This window comes from Triplophysa rosa, linkage group LG12, assembly GCF_024868665.1.
Source record: "Triplophysa rosa linkage group LG12, Trosa_1v2, whole genome shotgun sequence".
In the NCBI taxonomy this organism is placed as follows: domain Eukaryota; kingdom Metazoa; phylum Chordata; class Actinopteri; order Cypriniformes; family Nemacheilidae; genus Triplophysa; species Triplophysa rosa.
The window spans coordinates 5014613-5037467 of record NC_079901.1 but is presented as its reverse complement, the minus strand read 5'-3'; the positions used below and the strand labels follow the sequence as shown (position 1 = coordinate 5037467).

The following is a 22855-nucleotide window of genomic DNA, read 5'->3' as shown; positions in this document are numbered from 1 at the left end:
TTTTATGATACGAATAAGGTACAAAGTACAGGACAGCTAACAGTTCAAATCTACATTTAACTGAAGAAATCTTAAACAATAATCTGAATAATTTATATTATTATGTAATCTGGAATATAGTCAGAGTAACAATAAATGTAATTAACAATATTTGTGTGTATGAGAGTCAATGTGAAGGTGCACTCATGCATTGTGAATCATGGGTTATCCAGGGAGAGAAGCCCTTGGAATTAACCCAGGTTTAGATGAGGCTAATCCTAACCGGGTGAACTGCATCTCTAAAGTTTACAGCTATTAACCTGATCTCACATGGTGTATCATCTCAATCTCAGTTATCTTTTCATTCAAATGCAACAATGATCTCCAGCTCGGCTTTATCAACACTGCCATCCAGGCCACATCATTAACTATACGCCAGGGTTTCCAAAACGGGGGTTCAGTAATTGCATTGGTTTGTGAGTTGGTACACTGTACATAGAAGTTGTTTCCATAACAAAAAAAGTTAAATTGCAAAGAAATGTTACAGGTTTATTCAAAATGTAAATGTAAAAACCTTAATGTACAACAATAATCTGCCATATGGAAAACCCTGTATTAACAGATATAGAAAATATAGCACATTGTGGAATTGTTTTTAAAGTAGTTTGTATTGTATATTGCAGTAATATGAAATGTTATCATTTGTTGCAATGTGTAAAATAAAAACAATTATGTAAAATGATGAAAACAATTAAAAAAATGACATACTCATTCTTTCACTACATCTCAACTAGTTAGACAAATTCACAATGTTTTTCCTGATTCTGATTTGTCAGTTTTAATTTAAAACATTTATAAGCGTAAATAAAAACAATACCAATAATTATAATAAATAAAATGATAACAACAATTAAGACAACTATGAACTATACTCAAAAATGTCTCTTGAGTGTTACATCTTAATGCATTTATTTTGAAATGATTTGAATTGATAAATTGAATTTAAATCAGCCCTAAATTGTATCACAATAGATTACTTGCATAATGTTACAAACAAGGAAATTCAGACACTGTGCACTGCCTACATTTACCAGGACTCAACAAGGACAACATTCTGTTAATGGACTAACTATGTGTGTAAGAGGGGGAGAGGATGGGACGAGTGCTTTACACAAGGTTTATAAATCATTTCACAGCCAAACAGAGATTACAGAATTAAGCCTCTCGACTCAGAAGTCACAACTTCTTTTCCTCTACTGTAGTGTTGTTCTCTCTCTTCATTTGTCCTCTCGATGACAAACAGAGATTTGTGCTAAATCAAGTCAAAGATGCACCCTAAATCCTTAGATGAGGCCACACTTCCAGAAGGAGTGCGCCCCCCTGACACATAAAGGCAAAGGCAACCCACGTGCCTCACAGCCCAGAGAGGTCACATCCCTGACCCATTGCTTCAGTTGAATGAAGTTATGCCACTGCACCCAGAGATTTACATTAATCCTAAAAGCCAAGTCTGGACACAATAAATGAAGCCTTATTTGCTTTGGCCAGAAAAAAGAAAGCTTGAAGCATCACAGACTGAGTGGTGGAAGAAGGCACCTTCGGATTATAATCTGATAAAGAACTCCACCACCTGTGGGTGGTATCTTCATTTCCCAGGCCTGCCTTGACAGGATGTCTATCTAGCACCACGTTTGAACTCCCTGAATTATAAAAGCAACTCAAACAGGAGATGCGAACACAGCAAACGTGGAGCCATCCTGGTGATTTAGACAACCAGACGGAGCAACTGCCCATAGAAACAGATGCTAATGCGGCATCTAGTTATTTATATCTTCCACAGTTGAGAGGTACAGCTGCATCTGTACTTAACCATTGACTTAAAGTGGACCACCACTGCAGTGGTCTCATGTGTAGCAGGCCTAAAGGTATAAAATATAGGCCATTTTGCTAGATGCAAACAACATTGGTCCAGGAGCACTTACTGTTTTATTTTTTTTAAAACCACCCAAATGTATTACAAAATATTACAAAAAAAACATTTCATTTTAAATTAACATCTTTAAGACTTAATATATGTGGAAAAACTGAAACAGGAAGTGTTTCTGTACCAGTTTTGTTTACATCTTGTGAAATGGTCCACAGACCCATCAGACTGGCTGACTGATATGCCCCGGTCTAAACTGATGTTGCCAACAGGGGCAACTCGGGCAAGGATCCTCCACTCCACCTCCACCAAAAACCCTCTATCCTGATGATGCTAAATGTCAAAAAAAAAAATCACACAAAAAAAGCCCTGATACCGTTCTTTATTGATGCATAAAGCAGAAACTTAGAACGGTACTTAGAAACTTACAGAAAAGTAGAACTTCCAACTCTATATCGATGATGTCCTTCCGAAACCTCGGATGTCCAAAATTTTCAGGAAATGAAAAAAAAAAACGCTGTACTTTTTAAATCACTAAACACTGTATTGTCAAAGTTGAGAAGCACTTTTTAATACTTTTTATTGATTAGATATTTGCAAAACCCAGTGCCAAACATGAATAGTGACTAATAATAATGATTTATGGCAAGAAATAAAAATCACGAAATATGGAGATACAAGGTTTCAGAAGGACAGCAGTTATATACTTTTAAACACAAAGGTGCAAAAAAGAGTTTCCAAAAACATTTATGGACAGATTTACTAACAGTGACACAGTGAAAATAAGCGCTGAAAAGGCGTGGACCAGAGGTGGACGAAGTACACAACTTCCTTACTTGAGTGAAAGTACAGATACTACTGGTCAAATATTACTCTACTACAAGTAAAAGTTGTAAAGACAGATTCTTACTTGAGTAAAAGTACAGAAGTACGTGCTTTTAAAAGTACTCAAGTATTAAAAGTACATTTCCTTTATGTCAGTTGTGCATTGTTTTATTGTTGTATACCTTATGCCTTTGAAGAAACCTACTGAATACATTGAGTAGCTCACAGTATCAGTTGTATTAAATGAGTAGTTCACTTCAAAATTTGCCCCCATTGACTTTCCATAGTAATTTTTATTCCTACTATGGAAAGTCAGTGGGGGCAAATTTTGCAGTGAGCAACTCCTTTAAGAGCTTTATATGTTTAGCACATATAGTATGTTTAGTTTAGATATAATCCTGTATTATCATTTAGCCTAATTATCCTCATTAGCCCCCTAGGCCTATATGTATTTATGAGCAGTGTTCTTTTATTTTGTATATTTCCTTTACCAGTTTTAGCAGCAATTTACCAGTAAGTAGTAAGGTTCTTGTAAATAGTAACGTGTAGAAGCCATGTGTTTGTTGGATTTATTACCATTTGTATTACCATAATTTAACTACAAACATAAACTATAGCTAGTATAATGAAACTATGGTATTTTTAGTTGCTGTGGTTTTACTAAAGATTATTAATTAGAGTATGGTTCCTATATATAGAAAATGGTAAATATGTGGAAACTGTGGTTTTACTGCAAATACCATCCCTGAGGAAAAAAACAATTAATGTTTGAATTAGAATGATATTTTTACATTAAATTCCTCTTTGTAGTGTGTTTTGGGTTTTATTCCAATAGGATTTACCATCCCATCAATAGAATCCATCACATGCAAGTAGACAACAAGTATCCATAGTACAATTCCCATTATAACCATTAAATCCATTACATTTTATGTTGTATTTTAGGCAGGGTTCTATAGTTTTTATTTCAACAGGAATACTTCAACTATAGTTACTTCAGTAAAACCATCATTCATTTTCCAAATCGCTTTAAATGATATAGCAGCAGATCAGAAGTTAACACGCACGTGTAGCTCAAGGTGTAAGTGATGCTTATTTACCGTTTAGCCGTTATGCCGATCATTTTCATGACAATGTTTCTACGATCATTGACTGATCGTAACCCACAGATGATTACACCACACTTTAACATGTGCCTTTTTCCTCTTTTATTGTTCTATTTGCCTTTTTAGAGCGCTATCAACAGTGTAGCAGCGCCTACGTTTACATTAGTTTAGGGGGGAAGATCCCAGAGTTGCCAGATTTGCGTAAAAAAATCTGCCAAATGGCCATTCAAAGCTTGCCGGAAAACCGCGAGTATAGAAAAACTGAAATACTTGGCAACAGTGAAAGGTCCTCGCAGACCGCAAGCCAGATATATTGGGCACACAGGAAACCCCGCTGCATAGAAACCATTTTCTACTTTTGGACCTTTTTATAAATGTAGTGGAGTAAAAAGTATGATATTTGTCTTTCAAATGTAGTGAAGTTAAATTACAAGTACTCAGAAAAATAATACTCAAGTAAAGTACAGATACTCAAAAAGTGTAGTTAAGTACAGTACTCAGGTAAATTTACTTCGTTACTGTCCACCTCTGGCGTGGACACAGCTATTTTTGCAGCTGACCTTATTTGTTGGAGTTTCCCTTTCAGATGCAAAATTTATGGGAGGAGTGTAATTCATTTAAATGAATCACACCCAATGTGATTTACGAAGGTTTGCGCTCCTGAAATTACTGGTATTTGATTTATTTAACGCCAGAAAAAAGCATGTCTTAAACCCTGCACTAATTTGCTCTGCTCTTAGTAGACTGGTCATTGTGGGAATGAGATATTGCAACTGTGTTTTTTAATGTGCGCCTTGTCAGTAAATCACCCGCAGAAATGACCAGTAATTTGCCCTGTTTAGTAAATCTGGCCCTTAGTCTTAAAACCCTCTTTTCGTTATCAAGAACCGTTAGTGTAATAGGAAAGTGTAATGGACCTTAAATGTTCTTTATGGAACCAAACACCCTAACCTAACAAAAAAATGAAAAAGAACATTTATTTTCAAGAGTATGTCGATAAGTCAGCTGCCTGCGGTCTGTGTGACTGAGCTGCATTTCATGATTCAAAGCTGCATGACTTTCTTTCCTCGGTGGAATTCAAAAGATATTTAGTAGAATGTCATGGCATCCATCTCCACTCAAAGCCATAGAAAAGCTTTGTGTAAGAAACAGTCTGAAAATCTTATTACACGTCTGTCTGGAATGCCTATCATGAGTAAATTAAACAAATTCATCATGTCACTGTGAGCTATTGAATGTTACAGTATCCCTAAGGATTTGACCTTAGGGAGAAAACCAGGAGATGGAGAGAGAGAGAGCAGAACAGACCATCACATGACAGACGCTCATGTGAAAATCTGCTGTTTCTCAGAGTCTACATTCACAAGCAAACTCTTCACCCATTATGCATACTTCAAGGGCTGCACGATAAAGGGTCAAATGAAAATCACAATTATTTTGATCAAAATTGAAATCACGATTAATAATAATGATTATTCAGGCAGTTTAGAACATTTTTAATTATTTATTACACTTTCCAGCCAATAAAGACAATTATGGTCAATTATTCGTGGGAGGCAGAAATCTTTATCACGGTTAAAGTGCGATTAATCAGGCAGTACTACAGACCAGCTCTTGAACACACTTGCCAAAAAAACTACATAATCCAACAAAAGCCAAAAACTGGAAAAACAACTACTTTTATGTTCACTTACAGTTGCCAAAAGTATGTGTCTTATAAATTTCTGGACCAGAGATGCCTTTCCTCGTCGATTCAGTCAATTCACGTCATGAAGAATGACCACAGCCAATAGTGGATCTCATTCAAGTGAAACGACGCAAGAATAAATTCAGTGGAATTAAATGGAGATGAGACACTCACACGGATCATAAAACCCAATGATGTGACACTATGGTCCATTTTACACAGGCCACTGATCATCACCCTTATTAACACAATCATTTCACAATTCAATCTCCATCACTTCACACTGATGCATAGGAAAGGTACAAGTTAAACATGTCCGTGCTTTTTAAAAATCAACATTGAAGTGATAGCTCACTCAAAAATGAAAATTCAGTTTTTTACTCACCTTCGAGTTGTTCCAAATGTGTATACATTTCTTTGTTCTGATGAACACAGAGAAAGACATTTGGAAGAATGCTTATAACTAAACAGATCTTGCTCCCCATTGACTCCAATAGTAGGACAAACTTTATATCAATTTTTTGCTGTTCTGTTGAACACAAAAGTCATTTTAAAAAATGTAGGACAGCAAACCGTTCTGGGGCACTTTTGAAATTGTATTTTTTCCTACTATGGGAGTCAATGGGGGACAAGATCTGTTTAGTTATAAGCATTCTTCCAAATATCTTTCTCTGTGTTCATCAGAACAAAGAAATTTATACAGATTTGGAACAACTCGAAGGTGAGTAAATTATGACGGAATTTTGCTTTTTGGGTGAACTATCACTTTAAGACCGAAGGATAAAATTTGTTAGAATTAATAAGGAAAAACAGGTACTTTTGCTACTTCATGTTTACACTGACCTGCAATGAGATTTTAAAAGTACATACATTTCAGGCAGCATCTTAAGTAATACGGTGACATAAAACTAGATCAAATAATAGCAAAATAATTGACAAAATGTGCTGTCTGTCACACATGAGCAGAACGTTGCAAAAGTATTTTATGCATATTATTCCACTAAAAAGAAATAAAGAAAAACTGAAGTTTCTTACCAAATCAAAGAGAACAGTGATAGAGAACAGTCAAAAGCCCTCCTCACCAAATCATGAAAATCATCACTATTTACCATCACTTTTTTTCTGAATTTCTGAGTTTCCTTTCTGACTTAAAAAAATAGTTTATACAAAAGCAAAATCATGAGCAGTTCTTCTCTTAAAGAAGGTCATGATATAATATCACAACAATCATATATTTTCATTAAAAAAAAATAGTTCTCAACTTTCAAAAGAAAGTACAAGAATACTGCGATCAAAGACGATCAAAAGAGCAACATTAACACCAGTACTTACTTTAATGAACATAAAATCCAACTCCTGGTTCATGTTTAAAGCATTAACTGCTCTAGTTAAAAAATCACATCTGTCCGTCTTCAGTTGTGAAATACGCTGGGGATTGTTCAATGCATCTGATTGGATCCCTGATCTGGTCGGATATATAATGATAATAACTATGACGATGCTCTTCCGAACAGCCAATGCTCCAGTCAGCTGAGTTTTTTAAGCACTGTTGTCTGTTCTGTCTTCTGTTCTCAGAACTTCCTATGTCACATGATGACCAGCAACAGTAGAATTCTTTAAAATTACATCATTCTGCAAAACACATAAAAACTGCAGGAGGGATGGCCATTGAGCAGAATCAACAGGAGAGAGAACTCATGGGAACAGAAGCTACATTAGGATGCAGCCTTGAGCCGTGAACTGCAGTTAAAGGAACAGTTCACAAAAAAATCATGTTGTTCAAAACCTTTATATGTCTCTTTCTTTTTTTGGAACACATAAGAAGTTGCCTCAGTGGTTTTGTGTGCAATTGAATTCAATAAGGGCCAGTGTTGTTTGGTTACCAACAATTATTATTTATTCTTAAAAATAAGTTATTTTTCTCTTCAGAAGAAAGACATAAGTTTGGAATGACATGTGTCATGATCCTGCCTCATCATGTCATGTCTTTCTTGGTCCCGGTCCAGGAGAAAGAGTCGGCGGAGAACGGCGCCGGTCCAGCCGGCACCCCAAGCCTCAGCGCCGGTCCAGCCGGCACCCCAGACCTCAGCGCCGGTGAACCAGCCGGCAGCCGGGGACTCAGCCGGCAGTCCAGCCGGGGACTCAGCCAGTGTCCCAGCCGGTGATCCAACCGGCACCCTGTCCTGTCCAGCCAGCACCCTTTCCTGTCCAGCCAGCACCCTGTACTGTCCAGCCGGCACCCCAAGCCACAGCGCCAGCACGGCTGGCTTCCCCTGTGGCTTCAGTGCCGGCACGGCTGGCTTTCCCCACGGCTTCAGCGCCGGCACGGACGGCTTTCCCCACGGCTTCAGCACCAGCACAGCCGGCATTTGACTTTATTCACCCCAAGCCCTTCAGTCAAGTCCCCCAGGACTCCGCGCTCCCGAGCAACCCCCCCCCAGGACTAAGTCTCCCCCACCTAGGACCAACCTATTTGGACTTCCCCCCTTAGACTCTGTTGTTCCCCCACCTCCCCTCCCTTGTTTGTTATTTTTATTATTCCACCCCTACCCATTTGTAATTAATTTGTGTCTGCCCTTGTTATTGTTTACCATGTCTTGTTGGGTTATGTCACTGTCACAGTCTGTCTTGTCTTGTTTGTCTCCTTGATGAGCGCCAGGATGTCGCTCCTTAGGGGAGGGGCTTCTGTCATGATTCTGCCTCATCATGTCATGTCTTTCTTGGTCTGGTGGCAGGATCATGACAGAGCCTCATGTTTTGTGTGGAGAGAAGCATATTATTGTCTGTCACAACTTAATATGCGCTCTCTCCGGTCTCGTATATGGCCCCGCCCCTCTCGTTTCCTCATTATTGATTCTTAATGATTTCATGCCCCGCACCTGTTCCCCTCTTGATTTGGTTTCCTATTTAATGCCCTCGTGTTTGCTGCCGTGTGCTGGTTCGTTTTGCTTGTTTGCATGTACTCCATGTAGGACGTTTCATTTCTGTTTGTTCTAAGGATTATCTGGTCAAGTCAAGTCAAGTCGTAGTATATTGTAGAGTTATAGTTCTTGTCAAGTGTGTTTTAGTTTAGTCCAGTTTCAGTAGTCTATGTTCTGTCGTGTCTTAGTTATCATTCCCCTGTAATTGTTGTTTTGCCCCCTCGTGGGTTTTGTTTTGTGTTTTATTGTTTAAAAGTCTTTGTTTCCCCGCTCACCACTGTCTGCACCTGGGTAAAGACCTTATTTCCCTCCTAGCAATGAAATGCACATGTTGGCAATAAGTCGTGGGCAAAACAAAAAATAATGTTTCAGATAACTGCTTAAAAAGAATGAGGTCATTTTTTATTCATGCTCTTTTCCCAAAATGATGTGACTACTAAAAACATAGTCTGGCATTCTAACATGCTTTAAAGGGGCTGAATTTGGAGAATGCACATATATGAAAAGTATTCAGATTTATCTATAATAATGACCTGGCAAACTTGCAGGAAGTTCCACCAGCAGCAGATTTCTGTGACGCTAGTGAAAGAACAGACCCTTCCCTGCATCAATGCAGTTTTATCCGCAGAAACACACAAAGAGCAGCGTGTTCTCAGGGTTGCCTGAAAACACAAGTAAACTGTGACTATGACCTACAGGATGTTGTGACCTTCAAGGGAAGATACAAAACCTCATGCTGTCTGCAGACTGCCAATGAAACATGCAGACATGAGATCATGACATTCAGAATCATTTTAATAGTGCTTTGTTTGCCTGTTGCAGCATACATGCATTCTGTCAATTTAGATAGCTGAAAGGAATAATCTGGTCTTGATGAGGTATATAGCCGAGTATCATCTGCATAACAGTGGAAACTAATTCCATGTTTTCTAATAATGTTGCCAAGGGGCAGCATGTATATGGAGAATAGCAAGGGTCCTAAAACCGATCCCTGAGGTAATCCATAATTTATTTACGTTAGATTTGACGATTCCCCATTTAAATGGATAAATTAATATCTGTCAGATAAGTAAGATCTGAACCATTGTAGTGCCTGTCCCTGAATACCGGTATAATTGTGTAAGTGATCTAAAAGTATGTTATGGTCTACAGTATTGAACACAGCACTAAGGTCAAGCAAGACTAGGAGTGAGATGTTGCCTTTATCTGATGCTATAAGAAGGTCGTTTTTAATTTTAACAAGCGCAGTTTCAGTGCTATGATGTGGTCTAAAGCCTGACTGAAATTTTTCGTGTATGTCATTATTTTGTAAGAAAGAGCACAACTGAGTGGACACTACTTTTTCTAGTATGTTAGACAGGTAAGGGAGATTTGAAATCGGTCTTTAGCTTCCTAGTTCACTGGGGTCTAAGATTGGTTTCTTGATAAGAGGCTTAATGACGGCAAGTTTAAAGGGTCCTGGGACATGGCCTAGATTAATAGAAGAGTTGATAATGTTTTGAATGGGCTCAATTGCAACAGGTAGAAACTCTTTTAATAATTTGGTTGGTATGGGGTCTAATAAGCATGTTGTAGGTTTAGATGTTGCAATAAGTTTAATTAAATCTTCCTGTTTTATAGGTTTAAAACACTGTAGCTTTTCTTGTGGGGCGATGGTTGATACTAATTCATAGGGCAGACTTCCATCTACACCCAAGAGCAAAGTGCGGGGACGGACTACTTGTCACATTAATGCTAAATTTACAATTATTAGTATTAAATGCTAAACTTACATCACATGACAGCAGTTTGAAGTTATAGCTGCACTCAGTTACGTTATGCCATTATTATTTTCCCTGCTTATAACATTCCTCTGTTGCCTGATATCGATAAAAAAATTAAAAAAAAGACAAATTAGACCCAAACAGTTTCAACAAATGAAACTTCCTAAATCACAACTAATAAACTCTCCCTATTCTTCATAAACATTTACTCAGTAACTTTTAATCAAAGTCACTGAGTGCAGATGTGACATGTCAGAGGAGACCTGGCCCTCCCGACTGAGACTTTTTTCTCCATTTATTTATAATTGGAGTTTGGGTTCCTCGCCACAGGGCATTGTTGGCTTGCTCACCGGGAGACTGCATTTATTAGATATTATTTATTAGAATGATCTTGCTTGTTCTATAAACACCATGCACTGTGCTGTGTTTTACCACTTCTGTGTTTTTCTGTTTTTCTTATTTTCTTCTGTAAAGCTGCTTTGGAACAATGCACATTGTGAAAAGCGCTATATAAATAAATTTGAATTTAATTGAATTGTTGCATAAACCAGATAAACTAAGAGCAAAATCACAATATTCTGAACTCTATGCGGTCAATAAAGCTAAAAAGAATCTGGCAAACAATACTAAGAAATTCTGAACGTCGTGTACTACATTTGTAAGAAGCAAAATAAAAGCATCTTGTCATCATATGTAGTTAGATCTTCAGGCACAAAAACTCCACAGATATTAATTTGATCTTCTCATTTGGTCTTCTGTAACCCCTTGTTAAGCCCTGAGATCATGCTGTACATGTGTAAGACCTGATCTGAATAACTGCTCTTTGCACTAGCAGCATTCAAAGAGATCTGCATTTACAATAGGACAGCTGCATCATGGGGGATGGGTGGGCCTTCTCCATCACTCCACTCCCCTCTCTTCGGTACAACCGTCCAACCATTGTCAGAGATTATTACGACCACATATCTGTGATGATGTCATGTCTCGGCTGCTACGCAACTATATTGTGATTTTTTTTTTTCCCAAAGAGACACGCCTTGATGTGAGCAGACCGGCCTACAGGCCGCAGCAGAGGACTGAAAACAACGCAGCATTGCATGGGATGATGCCAGCATCTCTAACATGGTGCTCGCATCAGCACCAGAGCTGGTCGCATCATCCCATGCGGGAAGTGATGCTCGCATCAGCACCGCCCGCATCCCACTGACTCTCTGCGGTCAGCCATCACCTCACTCTGTGACCCATATCAATAAATCAAAGGCCTTTGAAAACGTCTGCTTGCCTGTCCATTACTGAATCTTGGCTGTTTCTATCTAGTCCACAAAATCTGCATTGTGACCAGTATTGCTAGGGTATTATTATTGTAATAATAGGGTAATATTTCGCATTTCTTGATACCATTGTTAAAGGGCAAATTGCTTCATTATTTTACATTTATCTCTTCAGACAAACGAAACACTGAAGCACATAAATGGAGAGAAATATACTATATATCTCCATCAGGAAAATGCAATAACGTGCATCTATTCATTCATTCAAAGCATCAGAGGGCAATAATGACAACATGCTCAATGTACTCATGAATACAGCATCAGCAGCAATAATTTAAGCTTCAAATGCATGCACTAACATTACATCTGAACCTCGAAACCGCGTTGATTTTACAGTCTTTTAACATTAGCACATAATGCCCGCACGATAAGATGCAGGGATGAGATGCTGAGTATGTGACTTTACCTTCGTATATAATTCAGACGCAGCCATGATAATGGTCGCACAATCACAGTCAGTTAAACTTCCGATCGGTGCGATCACGATTTCACCAGTAGATCTCACCCAGTGTAGCCCGTTTGGGAGAATGTCATGAGGACAGCGTCCGATCGTGTGCTGCTCGACAATCTGATCCTGTTTATGGCGTGTCTCTGTCGCGATCAATGCACAGAATGAGTCAATGAAAACACGGTTGCCATTTCCGAAAAAGAAAAAATAGCGCGAGAGTGCGCTCTAGTGGACATCTGAACACCATCGCAAACATCCCACCTGATAATAATAAATCGTACATACAATGGTTTTACAATGAATCATTGGTGGGTTGGTAGTCTTATTTTCTAAATGTTAAATAACAAGGAGTATATTATAAAAAAATAATAAAATGTCATAAAACTATAGCCCTCAGTTTAAGAATTCATGGAGCCTAATCTAATATCATATAAAATAATATCATAGCTAATGAAAGTGACATAAGAGTGCGCTCTAGTGGACATCAGCACACCATCATAAATCTGTTATTATTTTAATTAATAAGCAAATGAGCAGCTGCCTGAAGGATATTAATTATAAATCATAAATTGTTATAAAACTGTGGCCCCCCGTTGTAATGATGAAATGTAGTGTAATATGATATAATATAATAATATAATATAATATAGTAATACAATTGACACGAAAGTGTGCACTAGTGGAAATCAGTACACCATTACATACTAGCATTCCACCTGTCATTAATTTTATTAAATTAACTTAATATACTATAGATGTCAATTGAACAGCTTCACTTGAAGCATCAAAAAATTATATTTAGTTAAAATTATATTTGCATATTTTGCTGAGCAAGCCGAAGGCAACTGTGGTTTAAAATTCTATAGCATGCAAAAGGGGGTCTGATTATTTCATTTAAAGTGATAGTTCACCCAAAAATAACAATTCTGTCATCATTTACTCACCCACAAGTTGTTCCAAACCTATATAAATTACTTTGTTCTGCTGAACACAAGGAAGATGTTTCGAAGAATGTTAGCAATTTTCAATTCTGGGTCATCATTGACTACCAGGAAAAAATAAAATGACAGTCAAAGGTGTCACAGAACTGTTTATTTTCATAAATTCTTCAAAATATCTCATTTTGTGTTCATATACAGTATATATATAATTCTACTATGGTAGTCAATGATGTCCCAGAACTGAAAATTGCTATTCCAAATAGCATATCTTTCTTTGCCTTAAACAGAGCAAATAAATTTATACAGGTCTGGAACAACTTGAGGGTAACATAATTTTCATTTTTGGTACCCCTTTAAGCAAAGTAAAGTATTGAATAATTATAATAATAAAGCAACGCATAAAATATTTTGCTACACACCTTTTTCTTTATTTGAAGAACCTTTTGTACACAACAGATAACATTGGACCCCTCTATGAATAGACACAAAACCACTGAGACATTTCCTCAAAATATCTTCTTTGCAGGCACGTGCAGAGGGGGGTGCTTTGGGGGCTTGAGCCCAGGCCCATTTTCTTCCTCGAGACAAAGTGCCCTTTTCTGGGATTTTTTTTATAATTGGATATATGAATGTGTACGCGTATGTGTTTCTGTTTGTGCACGGTTTTCCTTGTCAAACAATTAGAAAATGTCAGGGTCAGGTCGGGAAATGTTCCGATGCCTTTCTCCCAACCGCGTCTCCACACAAGCGCGCAGCCGCACATAGCGGGCACGCGCAGCATAGCTGCGTGTGTAGCACGTTTTGCACGTCATGCAGAGTCACAGAAGTGAAGACCTCCCTCCTTTCCAGTAGCGTTTTTCTTCTTGGTGTGGAGGTGAGTGGTGATGAACAGACTAGCTACGTGTGCTTTCGAATTCACACCTAATTATCCAAAAGACAAACTGCAAATATTGTTTTGCTAACATCCATCACTTATGAGCTAATGAGTAAGCTAATAGCTAAAGTTTCGCTAAGGCTGAGGCAGTATATCATTGGCATACATGCTAACTTGATGGAGAAACGACAGCTGAACGCAGTCAAATTAATGACGTCATCAGAATCGCCTCATTGATATGTAAACCAGGCATTAAGTAATCAAAATGTGCTAATTTGCATACATTTGTCAGGCAATTCAGATGAATAGGATAAACAAAATAACTAAAGCATACCACCAGTTATTAGTTAATAATAGATAATAGATCAACATCTCAAACTTGAACAGTACATTAAGGCCCGGTTTCACAGACACAGCTTATCTTAAACCAGGACTATGCCTTAGTTGAATTAAGATATTTATGTCACTTTTATAAAAATGCCTTATAAGAATACATTACTTGAGTGCATCTTGAGACAAAACAATGGCACTGATATATTTTAAGATATTTCTGGGCAAGTTATATTCAGTTAAGACATGTCACACATTCATTTTAGTCTGGGACTAGCTTTAAACCTTGTCTGTGAAACCGGGCCCAAGTGTCCCACCTTAAACAATAACTTGATAAGTTTGATGTCATACTCCTCATCTAATAACTATCCATTTTATATGTTGTGTATGCAGAGGCGGATTAACCATATGGGCAATTGGGCGAGTGCCCAGGGGCACCAAGACTTTAGGGGCACCAAATAAACCAGCAATACAAAATACAATTTTTATAAATGTACATATGACTTAAGTCACGCATATGCGCTAAATAGGGACCATGTGCGGGAATGCCCCCACTTCAGATAAAAATGGTTCTGTCCTCCGCACTTTTTCGACACACCTCCGCCAACATTCCCGCCCATGTTATCTGGTTAGTTACATAGATTTGAGTGAATTAACATTCAGCCAATCACAAGTGAGTGTTATGAGGCGAGTTGTCTTTCGTGTACACTTTAATCTTCAAACAGATGGAAGCGGGAACGGTGCAGAGCGCATTGTTGTAGCGGCGACTAAAAATGCGGGGATTAGCACTGATTAATAAAGGTATATATACATGGCATGCATCAGAAATAAGATGTTATAGTGCCGATAATGTATGCTAATAGTACGTGGAGGTAAGGCCATTATTTAAGGTCCAAACCTGGGTTTTAAAGTGAAAGTGAAGAACGGTGTCATCACAAGTGTTGGGGAAGTTACTCTGAAAAAGTAATGAATTACTAGTTACTAATTACATATTCAGTAGTGTAATTAGATTACTGTACAAATTACTCTGTCCAAAAAGTATTTAATTACTTATTACTCATTACTTTCTATATCCTATATCAACCTTGATTAGTTAAGAAGTGATTCAAGGATAGACATGAAACGGTTCTTTTAATTCATTCAAATAAATGATATAAAACTACATAAAGTAGTACAAGTATTACAAATGTGAGAATTGTACATTAAAGCACGGATTTTAAAGATTAACTTTGAATTTTGATATCAATTTCACTATTGCACACACATATATTACACAAAGTATTTAGTTAAATTACATCAGAAGTAACTGTAATTAAATTACAGGGGAAAAAAGAGTAATCCCTTACTTTACTTTTTCAAGGGAAAAGTAATTAAATTACAGTAACTAATTACTTAGTAAGTAGTTACACCCAGCACTGGTCATCACTATAGCAATCAATTCATATGTGTCCTTTTTAGTGGAGTACACTTTTATCTTAGTACTTATGTGATCGTTTAGTAAGAAGAATATACACATACTGTGCTTAAAAAGAGCGTTTGAATAGCTGTAGAGCAGTTAAAATAGAAATAATAACGTTTCATGTTATTTTTATGAATAACCTTGCTATACATTGTAATCTGGTGAATGCCACTTTGGTGAACAATTTTACATTGTCCCATTGTCCCCCTAATGTGAATACATACATGCAAACTATAGTGCACTGTAAAAAAAATCCCGTAAAAAAACAGATAAAGTACTGGCAGAAAATTACCAGTACATTTTCCTTTATTTTACGGAAATTTCCATTAATGCTAAAATGCAAATGAATGCAGTGCAAAATGTAAAATACAGGCAAAACAACTGTAAAAATGAACACGGAAAATTCCTTCATATTAATACAGTATATTGTGCCCTATTTTTACGGCTTTTTTTTAGTGTGTGTGTGTGTGTGTCCCTTTACCCCCACTTTGTGGCATGCACAACATTTACACCTGTTAAAAAAATGTTAGTGATTTTTTTTCACTACATCAAAACCTGAAATGTAACTACAGTAGACCTAACTGTTAAAAATACTTAATGGAAAAGTGTTGTTTTTTGTGTTCTATTCTACAAAAGTGTCATGTTAATGTGTAATTATTGTAAAATAGTATATTGTAAATTGCAGAGTTTTATTCTTATAAAATCTTTTAATAAATCAGCTTTCCTGTACCTCAGTGGTAAGAGCTCAGTGGTAAGAGCATTGCGTTAACAACGCAAGGTTGTGGGTTCGATCCCAGGGATTGCACATGCCTATGTATAAATGTATAGGATAAAGCAATGTAAGTCGCTTTGGATAAAAGCGTCTGCCAAATGCATAAATGTAAATGTAAATCTTTTAATGAGTGGATTCTTGCGTGTGGGTAGGTGGGTTGATGGGGGGCACCTCTGATGCTGTTGCCCAGGGGCACCATGAGGTCTTAATACGCCTCTGTGTGTATGCACTGATAGATCTAAACAGCCCTCCCTCAAATGTGAAACAAAGTTCTTGCCACCATCAGTGTGTGTGTGCGTGGTACAGTACGTGTAATTATGGCAACAATAATAATATTAATAATAATAATAATTAGTTAAGCTGCTGTATTTTTGTATTTTGTCAATCATTTTTTGCAGTGTGTTTTAATTAATTTTGCAGGTTTTTGTGCTGTAAAATAACAAATTAGCACCTACTGCCTTTTTCAGTTTAGTGTGAAGTTCATTGTTGGTGTCCCAATAACAGCACAATAATTAAAGGGGTCATATAGCGGAAGTACGTGTTTTTTGTGTGTTATAAGTTGCCCATGCATTTATTAGACACGTAAAATTGCACAAATGAAAGTGTGGGAACAAAATATGCATTCTATCTAAAAGCGAATGCTCAACCAGACTTGCCTGAAACGCCTCATGTAACCACACCCCAGCGAATCTACATAACTTCGTAACATGATTTGACTAAGACGGCCCAAATCTACACGTAGTTAAGGTGGGCGTAATTGTAAATCTCATTGTATCGTCTGTCAGTACAATTGCTTTGGAACCTGACGTTCCGAATATGAGAGACGTTACATTTCCGTGAAATGCTTGCAGTATTTGACCAATCACTACGCACTGGTGAACTGGCCAATCATAGCACACCTCGCTTTTCAGAGCCATGAGCTTTGTAAAAAATCAGCGCGTTTCAGAGAGGTGCAAGGCAAAGAGGAGATACAAACATGCACGGTATGTGAAAAATACAACGTTTTTTCAACTTTAAATGGTGTATACACATTGCGTTACATCTAAAACAAACAATAATATTCCTTTTAGCCATGCAATATGACTCCTTTAAAACAGTTTATTGGCTTGTGCAAAATAAATTATATTATATATATATAAATTATTAGTGAAAATATGTCATTTTCCTTTGTGCAGTCATTTATCCTAAATATATACTTGAAACTTTAGCATAAAAAACATACACATTGTGGCTTAATTTACTTTGTTGTTGCCTGTTCTTGTGATAAAATTTGTGAATTCTACAGAAGACCATTGTCGGAACATGAAACAATTGGGTGAGTGTGAGGGATTTATATAAATAGTTATTTTAATATATTTAACATTTTGTTTGGAAAAAATTAAAACAAATATGAGAAGTGCCATTTTTTCCACTTGAGCCCATGCCCCTCAAAATGTCTGTGCACATCCCTGCTTCTTTGTGTCCCACAAAAAATTCAGACAGGTCTTATATGACATGAGGGTGAACAAATGACAGAATTTGTTATTTTTGTGTGAACTATCTCTCTTTCACTCTTGATATGTCTTTAACTTATTGAATAGGACATTTTTGTTGCAAATAAAATTAAGCTTCATGTCATTTTAAAGTAAACCCAATGACATACATACATGGTCTAGATATGTTTTTCAGATTATTATTGTCTGATATGAATTTCATTTTTGCATTTAAGGTGTAACAAGTGAATAACATTAAAAGCTGTAAAAAATGAACTCTTTTAATCACAGATTTTTTTGAATAATATATATATAATATTTAATTTGATGTGAATAGGGTCACAAAAACATATACCGCTCAAACAAATAAAGGAAACACTTAAATCACATATTAACTCTATGAATAAAACAAGATAGAAATTGACACTTTGCACATGGAAACAAAATAATGTGACAATGGTCAATAAAAGCCAAAACCATCAACACATGAATTTTACCTAGATTTTTTTGTGCATAGAGATCTAATGTGTGATATAAGATCTAATATGTGATATAAGAATGTTTTTGAGCAGTATACAAATATAATCTGCTTACATAACAACAACCCTGATACATTTTATGGGCCTCATTCACAAAATACGAGCAGAACCAATTTAAGTGTAAATCTTTGCGATGCCATTTTTAAATTGTGGGAGCTGTAAAAGGCAAGTGGACATATGTATTGAACGACCAAATGAAATGTAAATGTATTATTTAAAAAAAAAATCCCCCAGAAATCCAGGTTAATCACATACTTCCTCCTGTAAGAAAGACAGATTTGGTTGATAAAAACACATTCAAAAGCACAGAAGGTTTGTAAAACTATTTTATTTACAAGTCAAAATGGCTCAAAAGCGACCACAGTTTATGCTCATGCAGACCGTGGAGATTTTACTGTAGTGCTTTGATGAAGCGTGAGGAGTCGACAGAGAAAGGCCTTCCTCCTCTGCATAGAAGATACAGGAGATGTCATGGCGCCAGAGGGTGGAGAGGCATCCTCACTGTCTGGTGTCCACAAGCAAACACCAGATATATATGACACGAACGTGTGGTTTTCTAGAACTGCTTGCCAATCCGTGTAATGACACTACGTGATCTTAAGGCTTTAAGCACTATGATACAAGGCAAGCTGACCGCAGCCTCAAAGATCTGCAATACATGCTATCAAACATCACTAACAGAGTGTCCTCCAGGCAAAGCTGAAACTTTATGAAGAAAAGAGCATTCTCAAAAAAGAATCAGGGTGCAGATCAACATTATTACAGCTTACTTTCAAATCAAGCACACAATTAAGAGTTAACCCAAAATTGAATAATCCCATTTACTCGTCCGACTGTGTAGTTCCAACATCATGACTTTCTTCCATGGAAAACACAAAATGTTTTAAGGAATTCAAAGGTTGTTCATTACGACACAATGACAATGAAAGGGTACTATAGGCTCTCATACATCAGAAGCCAAAAAAGTACCATTAACAGGTCAAACAAGTGTTATATACCCAGTCTTCTAAACCCCCCCCTAAAATCAAAATCCGAATAATCACAAAAACAAAACAATATTTTTAAATCTCACAGCAGGTGTTCAGTCAAAGTCATCAAATGCCACGGATTCTTGCATGTTTTGAGAACGAACACAACAAGCCACATTTGATAGTTTTGAACAGAATACAAGCATAAATTTGCCTTTAGAAGACTTATAATATACAGGTATATAAATCATATCGACTACATTTATGGTCTTTTTTTTTGCCCTTTTTTAACCTTAACAGCAACAGTGTCCATTTAATTATTTGTTGGACAAAGAGCACCCAGGACATTCTGCAAACTTCTCGTTTTGTTTTTCACAGAAGAAAAGAAGTCAAAGCGGTTTGAAACAACATGAGGGTGAATAAATGCTGACACGTTTATATGCATCTCTTTAAGCAGTGGGTAGTTCAGGAATGGCTGAAATTAAAATGTAAAACAAATGTAAAATGCTGTTTGCCCTCAATCAAATATGTACACTTTCAACTACATACTACTACACATTAAAATATCACGAAACCTTTGAGAACTTCACCCTCTTCAGAGCCACGACCCAACCCATCTCACAGTGCCGCTTCAGTTCATACAGCTCTGTAACAACTGCAACCCCTTGAATATTCAGTGTATTTTCAGAGGACAGGAAATGAGAAAGGATGAGGGCAGGAATGCAGGATCAGAGATAAACGTAGATGAAGAAACAGGAAGTGGGAGTGTGGAGTGAAGGAAAGCAGCAGGTATCAGCCGGCCAGTTTGCTGGCCACCAGAGAGGGTTTCCTCTGCGGCAGGTCCTGAGGGGTTGGGATGTGGTCTCCGGTGATCTCAGCCTTCTCTGTCTGTGCCGCAGGAATCTGCTTGTTCTTGATTTTAGCCTTTGCCATGTTGTAGTCACCCGAGTCAAAGTACTTTGGCTGGGGGAAAAAGAAGAACGTGTCAGCACGGGTGAATTATGGCACAGTTATTCTCTGTCATTCTGTTCTACAGTACAGAGAAAGTAAGAAACCTTTAGATGTACACTGTAAATGTTTATGCACGCTCATGCCAATAGAAGGAGAAACAAAACAAAATTTAAGCAACTGTGTCGCCTGTTTCAAATTGCCAGAATTAAATCATTTGCTGAAGTGGCGGTTGTGCGTGTGCTCATTATGTGTCGCATTTGTCTGATCAATGTTACACACCTTGTAAATATACGAGTGCTAAACTTGAATTCACAAATGTCAAATATGCCTATTTAAATCTGTGCCAGTCTTACCACTAAAGGCATTCTTCTCATAACAGTTTCATTGCAAGAATAAGCAACATATGAATGAAGTAACAGTCTCACCCCCTTCTGTAGTCTCTTCCTGAGCAAATCTGATCCTCCAGGCTTATTGCCCAGGTGAGGGTATTTGGCCTTCAGTTTGGCTTCCTCTAGTTTTTCTTGAAAAATCTTATTCTCATCATCCTTAGAAAACAGACAACCAACTCTTTAAACATTAAATCTGTCAAGGGCTGAGTGTTTTCCATGATTCAAATGATAAATAATGACCAAATACCGAAATTATAAATCAAGTACTCAAATGAAAAAAAAATTAACTCAAATGACAAATCAAACGTTTAAACTATAATTCAAACTTTACATTTCAATTATTTGATAAATCAGACATTTTTGATCACAACTTGATTTCTTTCTTACCATAAACTGTACAGAAACACTGGAAATTATGTTTTAAACATAACTGATAGGAATGGCAACAATGTTGCCATGATGATGCTGTTTTATAAAATGTGCTTATTTAAAATGACACCGTGTTAAACAATTCCAGCCAATTCTAGTCTTATTCTTCTGTTGCGTCTACAGTGGTTATGAGATACATTATCTGTATATGCGTTTTAAAAAATAAAAACACTGTTCACATACAGTTAGCTTCACATGCTAACAGCTAATTAACACAGTACATCTTAATCCAGTGCAAAACAACGAAAAGTAGATCGTATGTCAAAACATATGCTTTTGCTCATCTGTCAGGTCACTAAATCAAGCTGTTATTTTTTTGGATTTCATTATAAAACCTCTAAACGCATGGAGAAGGCCTTTATGAATAAGTGAACAGCAACAGAGATTTAAATCATATTACAATACAATCGGACAGAAACTGAGGTACACATCACATTCGTCAGCGATCCTACATTAGGTTTAATTCATAAATCGTCTTTTATTCGGTCTGGTTTCTTGTCGACGTGATTTACCAGTCCCTGTAAATACAGTTATGGAGCGGAAAGCTGAAATGTGACAGAATGCAGAGATTTGACTGAATCCTCTTCACGTTTACTTACTTTCTGCTCGTCCACATTCGTCTCCTCGAGTTTTGTGTCCTCCATTTATCCTGATAAAACCACTTTAAGTGGATTTATTGATGTAGAAATCAAAGCCTGAGCGAGCCTTCAGTCTGCGTACCGCCCACGAATGTATCAATGCTACTATGGCGAAGGACCATCTTATGAATATTATATACGCATCATGAATATTACATACATAACGAGAAGTTCGGCCAATCGGTGGAGCCGTTTCGTTTCTTCACATTAGAGGTGTTCGAAATGATGCGGCGCTAAGTACCGCGAGGGCGATTCTAAAACATAGGAAACAGTTTGCTCTCAAATCGTTCTCGCGGTACTGTTCGGTCTGCGTAGGGCCGCATCAAGTCGAACACCTTTGTAGGTAGTATATTATGAAAATGTAAATTTAAATATTTTAACTAAATGTTAATCAATTAATTAAATCCTCAGATGTAGGCTAATTATACCTGCAACAACAGTTTGGAACAAATTCCTGCCAACTAGCCTCTTAAAACCTGTGATAACCAAATATTGATTTATTCTATGTTTAGGCCTATACACTGTGGGTATATGAAATTATATTTGGAAAGACGTGTATACATTAAAGTCACCATGAAACGGAAGTTGCGATTGACTTCTTGTCCGTATGGTGACGTGAATCCCAGTGAAACGGCTTGTGAATTTATATGTTTTTAGGGCGGGGCTTTATTTTTACCTTCCCTTTTTGATTGGTTTGTTGTAAATTGGGCCTGGGGGGAGGGCTAAAGACGCCTGGCCATTGGACATTAAGTATAGTCCTACCTCTTTTTTGTTGCTGACGTCATGTAGTGAAGAGTTGTTGTTGAGAGGGGAGAGGAGTTTAACGTTTTTGACTAAATATTACAAGTGCAAATGAATAAAAAAAAATAATGGTGTGCACGGATAAATAATTTATAATAATCACTGCAACACTGTGTAAAACATTTAGAATTTTCCTGTTTGATTGCATGGTGACTTTAAGTTTAATCTATACTTTTTTACTTCAATGACAATAGGCTAGTAATTTATGGGTATGAAGCAAGTCTGCTTGGCATTTGATTTTACTTAGGAATTTATAATAACAAAGTCCTTAGCATTAATCTTATCCCTCTTACTGCTGCTTCAGATCT

At 37.1% G+C, this 22855-nt stretch overlaps 2 protein-coding genes across 4 annotated transcripts in view; both read right to left on the bottom strand.

Moving 5' to 3' along the window:
• The window catches only part of myo5aa (myosin VAa), an 80348-nt gene extending 68174 nt beyond the window's left edge, over window positions 1-12174 (bottom strand). For all 3 annotated transcript variants that reach the window (XM_057347400.1, XM_057347401.1, XM_057347403.1), the window contains exon 1: window positions 11943-12174. In XM_057347400.1, the coding sequence (XP_057203383.1) occupies window positions 11943-11969 (27 nt within the window). In that variant the 5' untranslated portion in view covers window positions 11970-12174. The remainder of the gene's footprint in view (window positions 1-11942) is intronic.
• Window positions 12175-18664: 6490 nt separating this feature from the next.
• On the bottom strand, window positions 18665-21857 carry arpp19a (cAMP-regulated phosphoprotein 19a). The gene is made up of 3 exons (XM_057348017.1): window positions 21708-21857; window positions 20716-20835; window positions 18665-20302 (listed from the first exon to the last, which is right to left on the bottom strand). The coding sequence occupies exons 1-3, from the start codon at window positions 21750-21752 to the stop codon at window positions 20132-20134; spliced, it is 336 nt and encodes a 111-aa protein (XP_057204000.1). The 5' UTR covers window positions 21753-21857; the 3' UTR covers window positions 18665-20131.
• Window positions 21858-22855: the final 998 nt, after the last annotated feature.